Source organism: Coturnix japonica, chromosome 4 (assembly GCF_054131305.1).
Source record: "Coturnix japonica strain WE chromosome 4, WE-NBRP24, whole genome shotgun sequence".
Lineage (NCBI taxonomy): Eukaryota > Metazoa > Chordata > Aves > Galliformes > Phasianidae > Coturnix > Coturnix japonica.
Window position 1 is genome coordinate 42,197,384 of NC_140666.1, and position 16,658 is coordinate 42,214,041.

The following is a 16,658-nucleotide window of genomic DNA, read 5'->3' on the forward strand; positions in this document are numbered from 1 at the left end:
TTTTTTTCTTTTATTCTTTATGATTTTGTTTTGTGAAGGAGGCAGAGTTCCCTTCCTCCACTTTAACGCAAGGGAGCTTGATGCTGAGAAAAAGACATATCTCTGTACCGCACCGAAGAAGCTGCTTTTCTCACAGTGTCGGCTCCTGGTGCATCACACAAAGTGATACAAATGGTGAATTGAAATGTCCTGCACCTGAAAAATCATCCATGGCACCTTCCAGTGAGAGGGTGTTGATCTCTCAGTGTTTGACTGTCCTGTTATCCCACAGGAGCATGGTTGTCACCCTCTTCCTCTGCCATGCTTTGAGGTGCAGGGGTGTGTAACTTGCAAGGAAAATCAAACTGTCCCTAATAATGGGGCAGTGGTAAACTTCAGAAGTGTCTCTTGTACAAAATAACACGTAACCCTCGCATAGTGTTGGAGGTTCACAGGTTTGAGGTGTGACTGTGGGACAGACCCCTTGCCACAGGCAGGGTGCTGAGAGCAGTCGTAGGACCATCTGGAGGGGTGATTTATGGGGGACTTGGGCAGTCTGGCAATTCAGGCTCTCTTTTATGATGTTTAGACTTTTACCCGTGTTATAAAGTGCAGCACAGGCTTTTTATGAGGATGTAGGTGCCTGCTGCACAAAGCTCGGGCTGTGGGTCGGGTGTTGTTTTTTCTTTTAAGAGTGACTTTAAATTTTAAAGGGCAGCTCTTGAATTAAAAAAAAAATAATAATAATAAAAAAAATCAAGTCTAGCAGCAGGCAGGAATATCCCACGCAGGATTTAAAAGGCGTCACGTGCATTGTGCATACCAGCAGCGATTTTTAAGCCCTCTGGCACCTTCCCAGTGGCAAGCACAGAGGCCAAAGCAAAGCTGGAGGAGATCCAGCCCTGCCATCAGTGGGGGAGACATTTTGGGTCTGGAGAACTTACGTTTGGGTCACACAACTGTCTTTTGGCAGCTCTTAGAGGCTGACTTAGCACCGTTGCTGATAGAGGAACATCCCTTAAAGCCTGCTTGATTGGCTCCTGGTGTTCCTGGGCCTGGAATCCACTGCTGAGCCTGTGGAACCAAAATACCTGGTTTGTACAAAGTGTGTATGCATTCAAAGTGTTTGAAGCTCTGCTTCTTTACACTTGTGCTTCACCCCAGTCATTCTCTGCTCATGCTGTGCTGTATACTGTGATTGTTACAATTCTAGCTACACTCACAATTTTGTGTCTCCATGGTGTTATGATCCCTCATGGGACTGATCTAGAAAATTAAGCTAGTAGTTTTTGAGCACTTCTGTTTGTGTTGAGGTCATCTTCCACAGTATAGCACAGAAATATTTTCTGTTATGACCTTATACTGATGGTTCAAATGACCTGTCTCAGAGACATCCTGTTTCTGGAGGGCCCTATTGCTTTAATTCCTATTAAAATTGGTTTTGCCTTCTGTGGAACAGTACTGCAGAAATTAAGTACTTGCAAATGCATTTTACCTCCAGATATATGTTGCTGTTTGAATTTTCAATCCTAGTGAAGCTTTAGCAGATTGCTACTTTTGGCCTAATCATTTGTACGTTTTTAGGGATTTTTTTTCTTAGTTTAAAAATGAATATTTTATTTTAAGCCTTTGGACCATCTTGCCCACATCCAGTGATGGATGTCTAATGAGATGACTTTTTACCTCCACTAAATGGTTATATTGTTTGCGCTGATGTATGCTAAGACTTGATGCATTAAATCTTTGGTCATTAGCAGATGCCATTAGCAGAAAAGTCCAAATCACTTAGAGCTGTGACTTAAGACTTTTCATTAAAACCTAAATTTGCATGTTATTGGATAAATCTGTTAATACGGTTTAACTGGACTCAGAGAAGTTACTTGAAAACTTTTTTCCATTGGGTACACAGGGTCAGCACTGCCTGGGAGTCATAAAGTATAGAAAATGACCCCTCCGGTGCTTGCTTTGTACCCTTCCATACGCTGGGTGACCCTCTGTTAATCCAGCTGCGTTACAGCTTGCTTCCAAGCCTTTAACTCCCTAAAATCCAGTGGCAGAGGCTCCTCACTGCTTGACAGTGTATGGACAGTCCTTCCTGGACTCAAGGCAGTGGAGTCAAGGCAGTGTCAGCCACAGCAAAAATTTGCCCATGTGGGGAGGAAGCTCACCCAATGCAAGGACTAGCTGAAACATCATTGAAGTAGTCAGAGTATCCACTCCTCTGTTTTCACACCCATTTCCATCTTGTTTTCTTGCATTCTCTATTTTTTACAAGACAAATGAAGTAGGAGTGCTTCCACTAGTGCTGGTCACATTGGGTAGTGTGGGCAGTCCAGCTTGGACTCTGCTGTGCTGGAGGTAAGCAGGTAGCATCCAGTCAGCCTTTTTGCTGCAAACTCAGGCACAGTGAGGCAACTCTTGCACACATACAAGTGTTCCAGGTGCTTCCACAGCTCTTTGAGTCCTTGTGTTTGCCTTCAAGAGGCAAGAGCATTTATTCTTTAAAAATCCCCACTCAAAGAAAAGTTAGCCATTTTCAGCCTTTTTGGTCTCTGTTATGGCACACGGCATTGAGTAGGCCATGATACAGACTTGATGTAAACATGTACTTGGGAGTGGTCTTATTTCAAGCACTTTTCATCCACTGTGTGTGTCATACTGAAAGGCATTGCCTGGTCAGTCACGGCAACACGGGACGGGGCTTTCTGTGGGCTCACACCAGGAGCCTTGGCCTGCATCCTGTGGGACGCAAAGAGGCCAGTGAGGAAGAGTCGCCTCATCCTGTGACGCACATCGTGGCCCCAGCGGGAACACCAGCCCTCAGGGCTGCCCTCTGGCCACTCACTCCCACACCAAGTTCATGTGTTCATCCAGTTGGTGGTGTCTAGTTTACTTAAAAGTATTCCAAGCTCAGTTTGGGTGCTGGAGGATGCAGAGGACTGACTGTGTTGAGCTTCAGACCAAAGCTTGTGCAAGAGTGTGGTGTCAGCTCTCTGGAAACATCACAGTGCTTGTGTTCACCTTGGCCAGCAGAGGATGGAGAGGGCTATGAACAGTGGAAAATGATGGGAAAAAATGCCTTTTTGGTAGTCCAGTTAGGGCATATTTAGTGGAAGAGGTATGCTTGCTGCTGCTGAGCGTTTGATTTGCTGCTACAAATGAATGCATTTTTTGTGTGGGTCTCTTTACACCCATATACATTAGGAAAAAGAGGAACCATGCAGGGTGGACAAAATTGAAGGACCGTCATGTGGGAACAGGAGCTCAGAATGAGCACTGGCCTGTGAAGTTGGGCAGCATTTGCTGGGAACCAGTGACTATGAGAGAGACCTCACTGCTACGCTGGAGAATGAAATCAAACATCACAAAATGTTTTAACAGCAAAAGCTTTCCAAGCGAGTCTGCGGCTTTGCTGGTGATTTCATGCCCTATCAGTCGTTAGCGAGTATTTCTGAAACTAATGGGCCGTGCAACGTTAGGCATAATCTGTACACATGTGCACTGGCAGCCTGCAAATAGCAGCAGGGTTGTCCTCTCTGTGAGCAGGCTGGGAAGCACTGCCCGGCTCCCCATGCAGTGCTGCAGCACCTCGAGTCTCCCGACAGCCTTCCAAAGCAGGAGAGAACAAACAAATTAAGGAGTCGCGAGAGAGAAGAAAACTGAGATAGCAAGGGATTTCTAATCAAGTTATTTTAATGCTGGGTGTGCTTTAATCACTCACTTAATGGCGGTGCTTAATGAACACTTGAAATAAAGCATGTTTCTGTCAGAGGTTCAACAGCCGTGTTTTTAAAGCTGTCTTGAGGGAACTCAACTGTTCATTACAACTTTTCAGCAAAAAGCAGTCAGAGTTGTGCTGTATCCATTTCCAAAATGGAAAGGGTTGAAAAAATGAAGTTGCCAGAACAAGAAGAATGTAGAGAAGCTATTAGTTTTCACACCAGTGTCACAATTAACCTGAATCAGGTCACTGTCTATAATGCATCTAGATAGATGCTTATCCCAGGCTTTATCAAATCCCATTCACTCTTGTCTTTGCAGCACTCCTCTAGCTGCTGTACTTGGGTTTTCATTACATTCTGACACTTTGGACTTTAAGCAGAGCAGTTTGCCCTTTGTCTGTGGGTATTCCTGTACAACTGCCTGCATTTCCAGGTGTGATGCTTTGTGCTCTAAGCAGTGCAAGATCCTGTCCAGAAAAGAGCCCAGCATCACTGGGATGCATGGCTTCACTTTGCCACCTTAGTGGGTTGAGTACCATGACCATCACCCTCCTTGTTCTCAAAACAGGAAGGATCAGCAACATAAATACTCCCCCACTGCCGAGCTGGAAGCAGAGCAAAAAATCTCACTCTTTTATTTGTCTTCTGTAGATCAGAATATTGTTTAGCCCCTGTTACCAAGGGGGTGATTCAGGTGGTGCTTTCAGGTAATGTTGGAAGCGAGGCTATAGATCTCTACCTCCATACCTGCTATCTCATTTGCTCTTCTGCAATGTCTTGTAGTTGGAGAAGGCTTTTAAAATTAAACATAAAGCAGACACTTCAGACACGAGATTAGAAGGAGGATGTCTTTGTAGCTAAAACTATTTGCTGTAAATAAGTGGTTTGGGGAGGAGGGGAAGAATCCGACCTCTCTGTATCAAGCTTGCTGCTCCTCTGCAGAGTTGTTCACAGGAGATTGTACGACAGCTCCCAGGAAGGTGGCAAATTGCAATTATTGATGACATTGATTATCTGTTTCATCTACAAGTAATAAATTCTGGCCAGAACAACTTCCACTTCCAGTGCCTGTCCATGACAGCATGTCTTCTCACATAGGCCTGGTTTTTGCACTGCTCCCAAACCATCCTCTTCTTGCTCTTGCATTTCTGTTGCAACAGCTGGTCATCAAAGGCATAAACCCAAAGTCAGTTTAGCGATTGAAATGCTATCGCTATTTTGAGACAGCAACTGAAACTTCCCTCTCTGTGTTTGATAAGTCCTTCTGTCTAAGACTGATTTCAGGGCTCTAGAAAGAAGAAATTAAATAGGCTAAAAAATGCACAGATTTTCTTTGTATTTTTTTTTTCCAGGCCAAGGCATCCCCAAATCCTCCAGGAAGTCATTGGTCCTCTGGTACTGCTGTAGCAGGAGTGGAAAGGGTTGCATTTTCTGTTGTTGGGTGTTTGACAGAGCTATCTGCTGTTGTGTTTTCTTCTCTCAATTTAATGTCTGCTATCAAAAACCTGGAGCCCTCCTTTTCAGGAAGAAAAGAAAATGTGTCCATTTGGCCATGTGGATCTGCTTGCCTCCTGCCTTAAGAATTTTTGCTGCTTTGTTTCTTTGTATTGTTTTTGGTGGGGTTTTCTTTGGTGTTTTGTTTTGTTTGTTTGTTTTAATTTGGCTATTTTAGCTTGAATTGAGAAGACAGTCTGCCAGTTCCTGTACCCAACACACAACTTGTTGACAGCAGAGGAGAAGTAAGGAGCTGGGGGCATTTGGGATCTTTTTAGAGGCAGATCAGTGTTAAAAACAAGAATAAGAAGGAACAGAGCTGTTTCGGGTGTTGCTTTCAGCCTTTTGTTCTACCTTCAGGTTGGGGCTGGGGACCTCTTTTGCTGGGACAACCTGATAGTGGGAGCAGCAGTGAGGTGTGACAGTGGCCACATAGGGCATAGCCCACATGCCCCACCACCAGCAGCGCAGCCGCCTGCTTGGCTCTGCATGGCTGGCAGGGTTGCTTGCTCCATCTCCTGCACACCAGCTGGAACAAATGGTCCCTGCTGCAGTCTGCCTGCCCAGTGCTGACCCGCAGGCATTTTTGCCATGGCTGGCTAAGGCTTTTTATAGTTTTTGCACACTTGTTGCATATAGGATACCTTACAGCTTTTAGCTGGATGTTTGGGGAGCTGGGTGGGGGTTTTTTAATTCTTTTTTTTTTTTCTTTTTTTTTTTTCTCCTCACATTTCTTCAGAAGCATTTCAAAAATGAGAGAAATCTGTGGTGAGGTGCCTCAGTGTATAACACAAGGCCTTTGGGTTCATACACCAACAGGTTCTCAGCCTCCAAGATGAGAACACCTTGTTTTGTTTTGTTTTGATTTGTTTCATTTCCATAATTGCAGATCTTGAGCGTGTCTGCACATTCTCACTTTCCTTTCTGGGGCACATGAGGAGGGCTCCACTCAAAGCTGAGTAAAGGCCTTTGTTGTTAGGCCCCTTTTGGAGTGATGTGTGACTTCTTCAGACTGCTCTGGACATCAGATTGCATCCTCAGCTGCTCTGCAGAGTTTCTGTAGGCTGCTTTAGGTACCAGCATGCACTGAATTATTACGTTTTGGTGTATGGTTGCTTGTGGGAGCAGGAGGAAGCCCACTGACAAAGAAAACACAGCTTAGTGGATTTCAGCAGGAGAAAGCTAATAGCTCCTTCTCATACGTGAGCCTAGCGTAGGATTTTGGCCATAACGATCAGCAATGAAAAAGCTTCTGGGGTGGCAAAGCCTGGAGAGAAAAAAAAACAAACAACAAGGAAAGAACGGACATCAACAGGCAGATTGCCTGCTTGGGCTGGCTTGCAAGGGCAGGTGTGAGATCAGCCCCAATGGAGTCCGTGGGGCTTTTAAAAATAAGTCAGCGGGCCTTTCTGGCCCAGGCCAGAGCGCTCCCAATTGTTATCATTGTTTTATTTTATTTCTCAAGCTCCGGCTCTGCAGACCCCAAATGCTGCTGATGGAGACACAGCCCCTTTCTGTGTTAATTTTAAACCCGCTGACAAGCGGTTTGCTTTTCTCCTCACTTCTCACGGTTCCCTCACCCGTTGAAAACCACAGCCGCGGGCTTAGGGGATAAGGTGCCAAGAAGTAGAAAATAAAACCAAATCTGCTGGGTGCTGTGGAGCGAGGGGTGCCCGAATTGGCTTACTGCGAGGACAAACAGGAGACTGCTGAAAGCAAACAACCCTGATAGCATGGGCATGCGTGACGATTACAGCCAATATAATACAAAATGTTAATTACTAAAATTTGAGAAATTAATGCTGATTAGCAGCTGTGTGTGTGACCTAAATACATCTATTCCTTGATCGTTATTCATAATGCACAGTTTGTTGTTGATAAAGTAATTGCTGAATGGTGGGCTGGCCCATGAGTCTCGCAGCTAAAGACTGAGGCCTGATCTGTAAATCAGCTGAAATTTGTTGGCGTCTGTTTTGGTTGCACGTACACAGATTGGGATGATGAACAGCAGCCCACGCTATCGCCTTTACAACCGAACTCTTACATATTATTGAGAATTCATATTGCTTTTATTATTTGGTTGCAAAAACAGACCTAATGCTTGTTGGCTTTAAAACACCTACCAGTGCCGCTTTCTCTCTCCATCTTGCGAAATATAAGACAAGGCCAAAGCTTAAATTAAAATCCTCAGGTTCTTATCTCTTTCCCACAGGAAAGCAAATCTGTGTTGAAAACCGTAAAATTAAGAGGAGAGCAAGGATAGCATAATTTAGCAAAAATTCATGGTACCAGATTCTGAGCTATATGACTGGAGGGATAGGTCAGACATTAAGAAGATACTGCCTGCTAATGCAAGTTCCTTAAGGTGGTGCTCTGGAAACAAGGAAAGCAGAAAATGCGGCGCTGCTTCCCATTTGCTCCTTCTTCGTCTGCTCCTACCAGCCTTAACAATAAATTGAGCTGTCCATTGAATAGCCCTCCTGGTTTTAGAAGTCCAGAGAAATCCTTGGTGTGGAGTTGGAGCATTGTCACTACGTCTATTCGTGCCAGGATTTGAATAGTGAGACTCAAAATTAATTTCATTGGGTTCCTAAATGATTTTCTTTTTTTTCTCTTCTGTTAATTCACAGTGCTTGACAGGCTGTCCTCGCTGAGATTTATCAGCGGTTTTCTCTGAAGGCCTATTGCTTTTTTTTTTTTTTTTTCTTTTTTCTTTTTCTTTCCTTTCTTTTTTTATTTTATTAAAAATCTGTTTGTGGCATAATTGTTTTAGCCAAGGGGAAGGGTGGCAGGATGGAAATGAGGAGTGCCTCTCAGTGCTGGGATCGTCGCTGCGGTTCATCCTGCTGTGGGAACAGCGACTTTTGTCTCATGCAGCACTACCGCAGAAGCACCACGTTGGCATGGAGGAGCCCCACTGCCTTGCGGGCTTGATTCACGAGGGTGGTTTGTGGGAACATCGGCTGGCAATACCCGCCTTCGGGGCCCCACTGGGTTTTTTCAGCGCTTTGGTCCCTCCCTGGGTGAGGTGGCAAAGCTTTGCAGCTGTCCCCGGGGTGGTCAGCAGTCTCCTTCCCAGATATCCTCTCCAGAAACGTCACTGCCAACCTCTCTTAGCTTCGGTCGTACCAATATGTAGAAACTGTATTTTGGAAGCCACACATCGCTAATGCTGTTTTCCCTTCTCTTGCAGTCCAACAAGGTGCCAGTGGTACAGCCTTCTCACGCAGTTCACCCCCTCACCCCCCTTATCACCTACAGCGATGAGCACTTTTCCCCAGGCTCCCATCCATCTCACATCCCCTCCGACGTCAGCTCCAAGCAAGGTGAGCCCACGCTGCTGGGGGGCTTTGCTTTTCATGTTTCAGAGGGAGGGTTCCCACCATGCGTGCCCACTTTCCGCTCTGCCACGATGCTGGTATTTTGCTTGGCTGTTTAAATCTTTGTGCTCTTCCTAATGTGATAATTCTGTCTTGTTTTACTCGTCAGAGCCTTTTAAAATCTCAATAAGCAGCAGCCAGTCCTCACCACCCCCTGTTGTGCCTGAGGCTTGCAGCATGCAGACACAGAAACAGCAGTCATCCCTCACTATCCCGAAAACTGGGGAAAAGCACTTTGGTTCAGCTCTTATCAAAACCTTTTCTTTTTTTAAATCAAAATTGCATTTTGTGATTTTGTGTTCTTCTTTATAATAATTGGCATAACTGTAGTCTAACCACCATCACCCAAAGAGAGGCTGTTTTAGTTCTGACTTTCCCTGGATGCCTTGTTTTTGTGTTGGCCTTGCTATATATGATAATAACATGGGCTACCTCCAGAAAATACCATAGACATGTGGTTATTTTCCTTTACTCCAGCCTGCAGATGCATGTATAATTCTTTTTTCAGAGAAGATGAAGCAAATGGAAACCTCATGTCCTTATTTGTCTTCCTTCTTCGTGTGAGTGCCCAGGAGGAGGACACTGGTGGTCGTTCCTTGAAGCCTTGTGGGTGCTGTGTGTGTTAGACTATGGGATTTGCACCCTGCAGCTGCAGCTTGTGAGCACAGGAGGTTTTGACTTATTGAACGATGGGGCATAATTTTCCTCCTCATCTCCTGCAGACCCAACCAGGAGGCCTCATTTGTGCTTACTGACTGTCCTCCTTTTCTGCCTTGTTTTGCTCTCTCTCTGCCCAGCCCATCTCTCATGTAGAGCTCTAATATTTCCAAACAGGCTCTTGATTCCTCCTCTTAACGTCTGGCAAAGATGCCGACGGACAATGCAGGCCGGAGGCTTCTGCTTTTTCCTTTTTTTTTTTGCTGCGATGGTCTTCTTGATGTGTGTGGTCTTCCCATGCTCCCATCCCAGCACTACCAGTGTGTCACAGCAGCCGCAGTGAAGTGGTCCATGCTGTTGCTGCTGAGGGAATATTTTCCCTCAGGTCCTCTGCCAGATGCCTCCAACCATTGTTTCTGTCCTCGCCTCCCAGTGTGGGGCTGGAGCAAGACACTGCCTCACTGCCCCAGCCCCAATGCTGGGGGTCCCACAGCGTCTCGCCCCCAGCATCACCTCTCTCACCATGGGTACCTCTTGATGGACACATGGCTACCACCTTTCCATAGGCAGTTTATTCTTCCCTTTTGTCTTTATTACTTTTAACACTCCTGAGAGCAAATGTGGCTTCAGGTAGTGTTGGCTGCTTCACATTTTCCTCCTGGGCATCAGGTAGCTGGTGTTTCTCCATAAGAGGCCTGGAGTTTTGTCCCCCACACCAGAGAGCACAGCATCCTCACTGTGGGTCAGAAATGTGCATTTTGGGGAAGGAACAGCAGCCCAGCTCTTCACACACAGCTTGATTGGGTAGGGGTAAGGTCATGTCACTGCTCCTCAGGCGCATCAGCTGTCACCAAAGATGGGAGCTTCTTCTTTTTCTAACCACTTGGAAAGAGCATTTGCTGTTAAAAATCCTGGGATACGTAAAATCTTCTCTCCTGTCAGCCACCAACTGTTTTACAGCTCTGAAAAGACAACTGGCCAGAGATTTGAGCCTCAGGCTGTGGTCCTAAGCCTGGCAACTTAGTTTTTGAGGCACCAAAAAAGGCAGAATTTGTAGTAATAGCAAGTGTTATTTTCTATCCTTTCCCGTACATGATCCCGAAAGATATTCCTCAATTCATTTAATTAAATTCAGAAGATTTAAATGCAAGCTATGGGGTGGGGTGGGAAGGAATCAGTTGTGTCAATCTATAAAACCAAGTCTCAAGGTAGCGCACACTCAATCTCAGGCCTTTGGAGTGTCACTACATAAATATTTAATACCCTTTTAAAGCAGCTGATTTAACATGTGAAGTCGACTTAACACTTCCTTCTGCTTCAGTCTCCTCTTCCCCAAACATATTTAAATAAACCGATGTTCTTTGAGGCCTCTGCAACTGTAATTCCATGTCTCCTGGGGGTGTGAGTTTGAGGTGAAGAATGGAGACCAGAGACCCTTTTGGGACCAGGATTAGCTTTAATCTTGAGGTGATTCTTACAATTGTAGGACTTTGTGTTCTGGGGAATGTGAGCTAATGGAACGTTTCTGATGGGACCCTTTATTTTTCCATGAAATACTACCAATGCAAAACAGATTGACCTTGGAACCCACAGGAGTCAACTTGATGAAGAGCTTAGTTGGAGCTGGAGTGACAATTGGAAGCCAAATGAATCATATCAAGTGTGACCATTACAGGCCTGAAAATGATTCTTAATTAACCACTGATCCTCTGTGGTAACAAGTTTCCAAAATCATTGAATCCATAAGGGAACCAGCGAAATCGTGCAAGTAGCAATTTACCTAATCTAATAGCTCTGCTGTGCTGCCTCTGACAATGCTTTATTTTTATTCTAGTTTGTCTTGCTTCGTTCTGTTTGTTGAAGGAGCTCCTCAGAATTCTGCTGGGTTTGGTAGAACCGAGAACAGTTTTGCCTAGTGCACCTGACAGGAAATCTGAACTTGTGCAGGTCCTTAGCCCAGACATTTATTGTGCTGTTACACTTATTTTCCCCCCAGTATTTCCATTTGAATTGCAATACTTATTTATTATTTAAAAGGTGGCATGAGTGGCCTTTAACACTGACCAAATAAATGATTATTTATCACCGAGAGCACTAATTCCATCATAGTGTTGGCTATGTTAGCTGTGAATGGTAACTTGCATTTGCAGTAAGGTAAGAGTCATTCATTCTTCTGTACTCTTTAACAGGCATGTCCAGGCATCCTCCAGCTCCTGATATCCCTACCTTCTATCCCTTGTCTCCAGGGGGGGTTGGACAGATAACACCACCTCTTGGCTGGTAAGATCTTTTAGCTTCTTTTCAGACAAGGTGCATGTTTGTACCATCCGCTGGTGTTGAGTCAATCGCAGCATTAAAAAATAAGAATGTCGCTGCAGTAAGAAATAGCTATGTTATTTGAGTTTAAAAGATCAAAAAATGTTGATCTTTGAAATGAATTGAATCTGGTTTTTGAACACGTACAGAAATTGAAGTGTGTAGATTTCACTTTGAAGTCTTATGGCTCGGATTTGTGGCTCTTGGCATTTGGAAAGATAGCAGAAAACAGTTCTCAAGGAATTAAATGTAAATTTTTAATAAACAAAATTGCAATTACTGAAGGGAGGGGAGGTAAGAGAGAACTTTGAAGTGTGTGTGGTGGGGGGGAATCTTGAAACTGCACCAAAATGGAGAACAAACTTTTGTAGTCTGCTGCTTCTTACAGTTTCTGTATGGAGAGAAGCCTCAGTTATTAAGAGACTTTGCTCTTCTTGCTAATATTAGCACTCGTAAGATCTTTCTGTGCCATTCAGAGTGTCATTTTCCTTTTGGAGGAAACACATGGTACTTGCAGAATGTAATCTATTTGGCAAGATGCTTCATGTCTGCTTGGAGTAGATACATACTCACTCCTCAGTTCTCTCAGAGCAGGGAATAAGTAAACAGAGAAACAATGTCAGTGCTTTAGAATCCTTATCTTGACTAATCTGTGCCCACACAACAAGAGACTTAGATTTTTTGTGTGTGTCTGTGTATGAGAGGAAAACATAATCCAGATGACAGCAGGCAGAGAAAGTAGAGACCATAAGATAGTTAAGTGCTGCGTTGCTGGCAAATCTTGCAGGAAGTGCCACATGCCTTTTTGGAGCAAATTGTTATCAGATACAAAACTAAAATATGGAAGCATCTGACTCCCCATTCATTGCTGCTAGGCTGACTCACCGCCTCCACCACCAGCAGGCAGTTCCTGGCATTCATTTTCCAGATGTGGTCCATCATTTCTTTTGAATGGTTTCATGATGCGGAGGCTGGCGGGGAGGGGAGTGGCTTAACTGGAATGAGAAGGAAGAGGAGAGACAAGCTGTGATTTTACAAGGTTTGGGAATGTGTTCAGTGGCGCTCATTGACAGCTGGACATACCTGGCCAACCCTTATGCACTGTGGCTTCCAGCTCCCTCATGTGTGGAAGTGCTGCTGAGACTTCCTCCACCCTTTAAGCACTGCTCATTTCCAGTTATTTAGTCCAACTGTGAAAACTGATGTCCAGAGCCCTACAAAGGCCACTATCCATTTCTTCTCTCTCCGCTTCTGAAAAGCTGATCTGCCAGTAGCTCTTGGAACAGGATTGGCATGTGCGGTGATCTTGCTGGGCTGGTTCAGGCACTGGGGCTGAACTTGGTAATGCTGAACTTTAAGCATTCAGGGTGTACTTGTGTTGCTTGTTGGGCTTTTTGTCATACACAAGCTTTAAAGAACTGGCCACTTGTTCCTCACTACAGAATACACAAATGAAGAAAGTCTTAAGATATCACAGACTTGCGGAACTATTCAGTAGGTTTTCTAGCTTGGTAATTCATGCTCTAATGTTCTTGCACTGAACTAAGCTGGGACTATTTGAAACAAAATGTCTCTTTGTAAGGGCTAGTTAACCAAGTCTGATTGCTGTGTTTCTAAAACTAGGTGCAAGGGCCTATGCAGGTATGTTTTGGAGGAGGAAAGTTGTTTGTTTTACTTTCCTCTCCACTAGAAACCTAGACTGGGAATCTTTCATTAGCTAAGGAGAAAGTCCTAAGTATTCAAAGCTAAAAAACACTCGAACACAGCAGAACTCTGGAAAATTTTGCCTAGTTTTTTTTCACCCTGAGTTCCCATCAAGTGCTTACAACTCTAGAGTTACTACTGAGTGCCGTATCATATGATTGATGGGTTCCTTTCTTCTGTGACCTCAGGCAAGGTCAGCCTGTATATCCCATCTCGAGTGGATTCAGGCAGCCCTACCCATCCTCACTCTCAGTCGACCCTTCCATGTCCAGGTAGGTGTAGGAGGTGAATGACTGACTGGGGAGTAACTGCTGGCATTAGAGGGCAAGTTGCTCTTCTGCTTGCGTCTTGGTCTACCTTTGCTTGCTTTTCAGTCAGCTAAAATTTTATGCGTATATTTCTATTTAACTTATTTGTGTATACAACAGTTTGCCTGGATCCCACACTGGTTTCATTCAGCATTTTCTTGGTGGTTTCTGAAGTATCACAATTAGGAGCACCAGTAAATTGTCAGCAATTAATTGATCTGTTTCATTTGAAATGAGTCATTAGTTCCTTTCTATATGCAACATATAAGATGCATATTTTGGTTTTACTCGTACAAGTATGAAACCAGGTGGATTGTCACTCTCATTCTGTAGTTCTGTTTTCAAAGTTGTTGGTAATTAGTCTCGAATCATTTAGGTATCACTCCATGTAGAAACTCGCTCAGAAATAGATATTTCATAGCCCAAAGCCATTAATGGCAGGGGATGCCAACACAGTATGTTTGTGCTGGTGTGTGACTCAGGCACTGTGACTTTATGTTCAGAGCAAGCAAGCAATGCTAATTGAGACTTGGCCATGACACACTCCAGACCTTCTCTTCTCTGCTTTTGCACACTGAAGACAGCTTCTGCATCCTGTGCTTGGTGTACACAAGGTTGCAATATACCATTCTTGTTTCTTTTGTGTGACCTGTAGAAGACACATCCTCTTGCACGGGGAAGTAAGACAGGCCACTTGATAAGTGGTAGGTCCTCTTGCCTCTGTCTGTGTGGGTTTCTTTGGATTTTTGCTGTCCCTTCATTTCTTTGCATTGGAATGACAAGCATGTGCCCGCCAGGTGATGGGGAAGAATAGCCATTCTTTCTCTGTAATAAAATTGCCTGATTTGGTTACAGGGCTTTATGTTTGCTTTATTTTGATGGAGTGGAGGAAAAGACCAGGGGAACTAGAGAAAAGAGAGGCTGAATGCAATTCCTTAACCAGCACTCACTCAGCAAAGCTTTAGCGCATGAGCTTGCTTGTGATGTTACTGGGACATTCCACCAATCCATAGGCTAGCATGTAGGTTTTCCTGTGCCCTCTGCAGTGCTTAGCACCCTGGAGGTCTGTCTCAGCCATCCTTGAGATAGCAGGGTGGGATAATAGAGTTAGTGGTGCTGTTTTGTTTTCTGTTTTCCTTCTTGAACAGGTGGAAGGAAGGGTAGTTTAGGACACAGATCTTTCTCTGTCTTTTTGTGTTGTTTTTTTTTTTAATTCCTTCATCCAGAACGTAGGAATTTTTCATCAATATTAATTTGCAAAGAAGACAGTGAGTTTAGGTCAAGTGATGCTAAAATCTTTTTGTTTAAGTACCTTGCAAAGCTGGAGATTCCTTACAGACCTATCAGGAACTTCTTGAAAAGACTTATTCTTCTTTTATTTTGTTTGTTTCTGCATGGCAGTACCCTCTTCTGCGTTGGCTGGTGGTGGATATTCTACGAGTGTTTATATCTTGATCTGGAAGTACAGTTTTTGGTTAAAAAATGTGTATTTTTATTGCTAGCGGTACAACCATTAAATGTTTCCAGTGTGCATTGTTAAAACTATATGCCTGAAAGATAATGAAATAACTTCTTTAAAACCAAAATGGCAACTTATTTTTGTTTATTGCTTTGTGTTTTTTTGTGGTTTTTTTTTCTTGAATAAACTGGCTACAATGCACAAAGCCAAATATTTTTCATGCAGTCTTAAAAAATTATCTTTCCATTGCAAGGTCTGTAGTGTTTGCATTCTCCAGGCATCCCACTGCTGTCATATTTGTTTGATGCCTATCTTTAGTAGGGTTACAGATCTTCCTTTTGTTTTCTCTTCTAGGTTTTCACATCACATGATTCCTGGTCCTCCAGGCCCTCACACAACTGGAATCCCTCACCCAGCTATTGTAACACCTCAAGTAAAACAAGAACATCCGCACAACGACAGTGAGCTCATGCATGTGTGAGTCTGCCTTTCTGTGCTAGCCCTTTATCTATAAATGCTGGAAAACTAACTCCGTCTGAAGAAGAGTCAAGGTTAAAACAAAACAGCAACAAAAAAAAAAAAAAGCAGCAAGAATCTTACATAACCTCTCTGAATAGTAACTCTTCTTCTATAACTAGGAGAGTTGGACTAGATGACCTTTAAGGGTTCCTTCCAACTCAAGCAATTCTGTGATTCTAACATCTAAAAAAGATGTGGGCTACTGTTTTAGAAGACTAATGAAGCCATTTGTCATTCCAATCCAGCACTCCTAAGCTATCAGTGGCAATCATTTTGATTGTAATATAATTGTGGTTCTGTCTACATGAGGATGGTGCCTGAATATGAATTCACAAGCTTTTTCTGGGAACAGTTTTAACTGTGAAATCTACTAGTATAAAGCAGCATTTTTGCTTTCTACAGGAAGGCCTTAGAAAGAAGTGGGTGGAGAGCTATCCTGCCTGAAACAGTGCCCTGCTAGGATAGCAGACAGAACCATTCAAAGAGAGAATTGAAGCAGGTGATGAATTTGGAGCAGATTCACAGATCAAATGTTATTTGCTAGAGAATGTCAGCTTGATATCCCCCCCCTGACTTTTACATTCAGTCAGTTCTCTAAAAGGACGTGAAAGGGGGCGAGACATGAGCACTGAAATTCAGATTCTTACCAGTTATTTGCTACTGTAATCACTGATTGGAAATTTCCATTGGGTTTGGGTTTTTTTTAGGCTGAAGGTAAATAGATGCTTTTTTTCCCCCTTTCCCCCTCCCCCCACCACGTTTTAGGAAGCCTCAGCACGAACAGAGAAAAGAACAAGAGCCAAAAAGACCTCATATTAAGAAACCTCTGAATGCTTTCATGTTGTACATGAAAGAAATGAGAGCGAACGTCGTAGCAGAGTGTACTCTGAAAGAAAGCGCAGCTATCAACCAGATTCTTGGCAGAAGGGTATGTACAGAAGGGTGCGTGTGCGCTCACGTGTGCTGCTAATTTGTGTGTGTTTCCCTTTAGTGAGTGTGATGGCTCGCTTTCTGCTTGAGGTGCTAACTAATGTGCAACCATCAAATTAGCTATAGAAGATAAAACAGGCGACTAAAAATAAAGGCAGAGTCTTGATTTTTTTTTTTTTCTTTGGAGTTA

The 16,658-nt window shown here is 43.8% G+C and overlaps 1 protein-coding gene across 4 annotated transcripts in view; it reads left to right on the top strand.

Annotated features, from left to right (window-relative positions):
* The window catches only part of LEF1 (lymphoid enhancer binding factor 1), a 53,589-nt gene that overhangs the window by 17,442 nt on the left and 19,489 nt on the right, over positions 1–16,658 (top strand). For 2 of the 4 annotated variants that reach the window (XM_015861375.3, XM_015861374.3), the window contains exons 4-8: positions 8,389–8,521; positions 11,422–11,512; positions 13,441–13,524; positions 15,374–15,496; positions 16,304–16,466. In XM_015861375.3, coding sequence (XP_015716861.1) covers positions 8,389–8,521; positions 11,422–11,512; positions 13,441–13,524; positions 15,374–15,496; positions 16,304–16,466 — 594 coding nt within the window. The remainder of the gene's footprint in view (positions 1–8,388; positions 8,522–11,421; positions 11,513–13,440; positions 13,525–15,373; positions 15,497–16,303; positions 16,467–16,658) is intronic. The other 2 variants (XM_015861377.3, XM_015861376.3) reach the window with 1 other exon arrangement.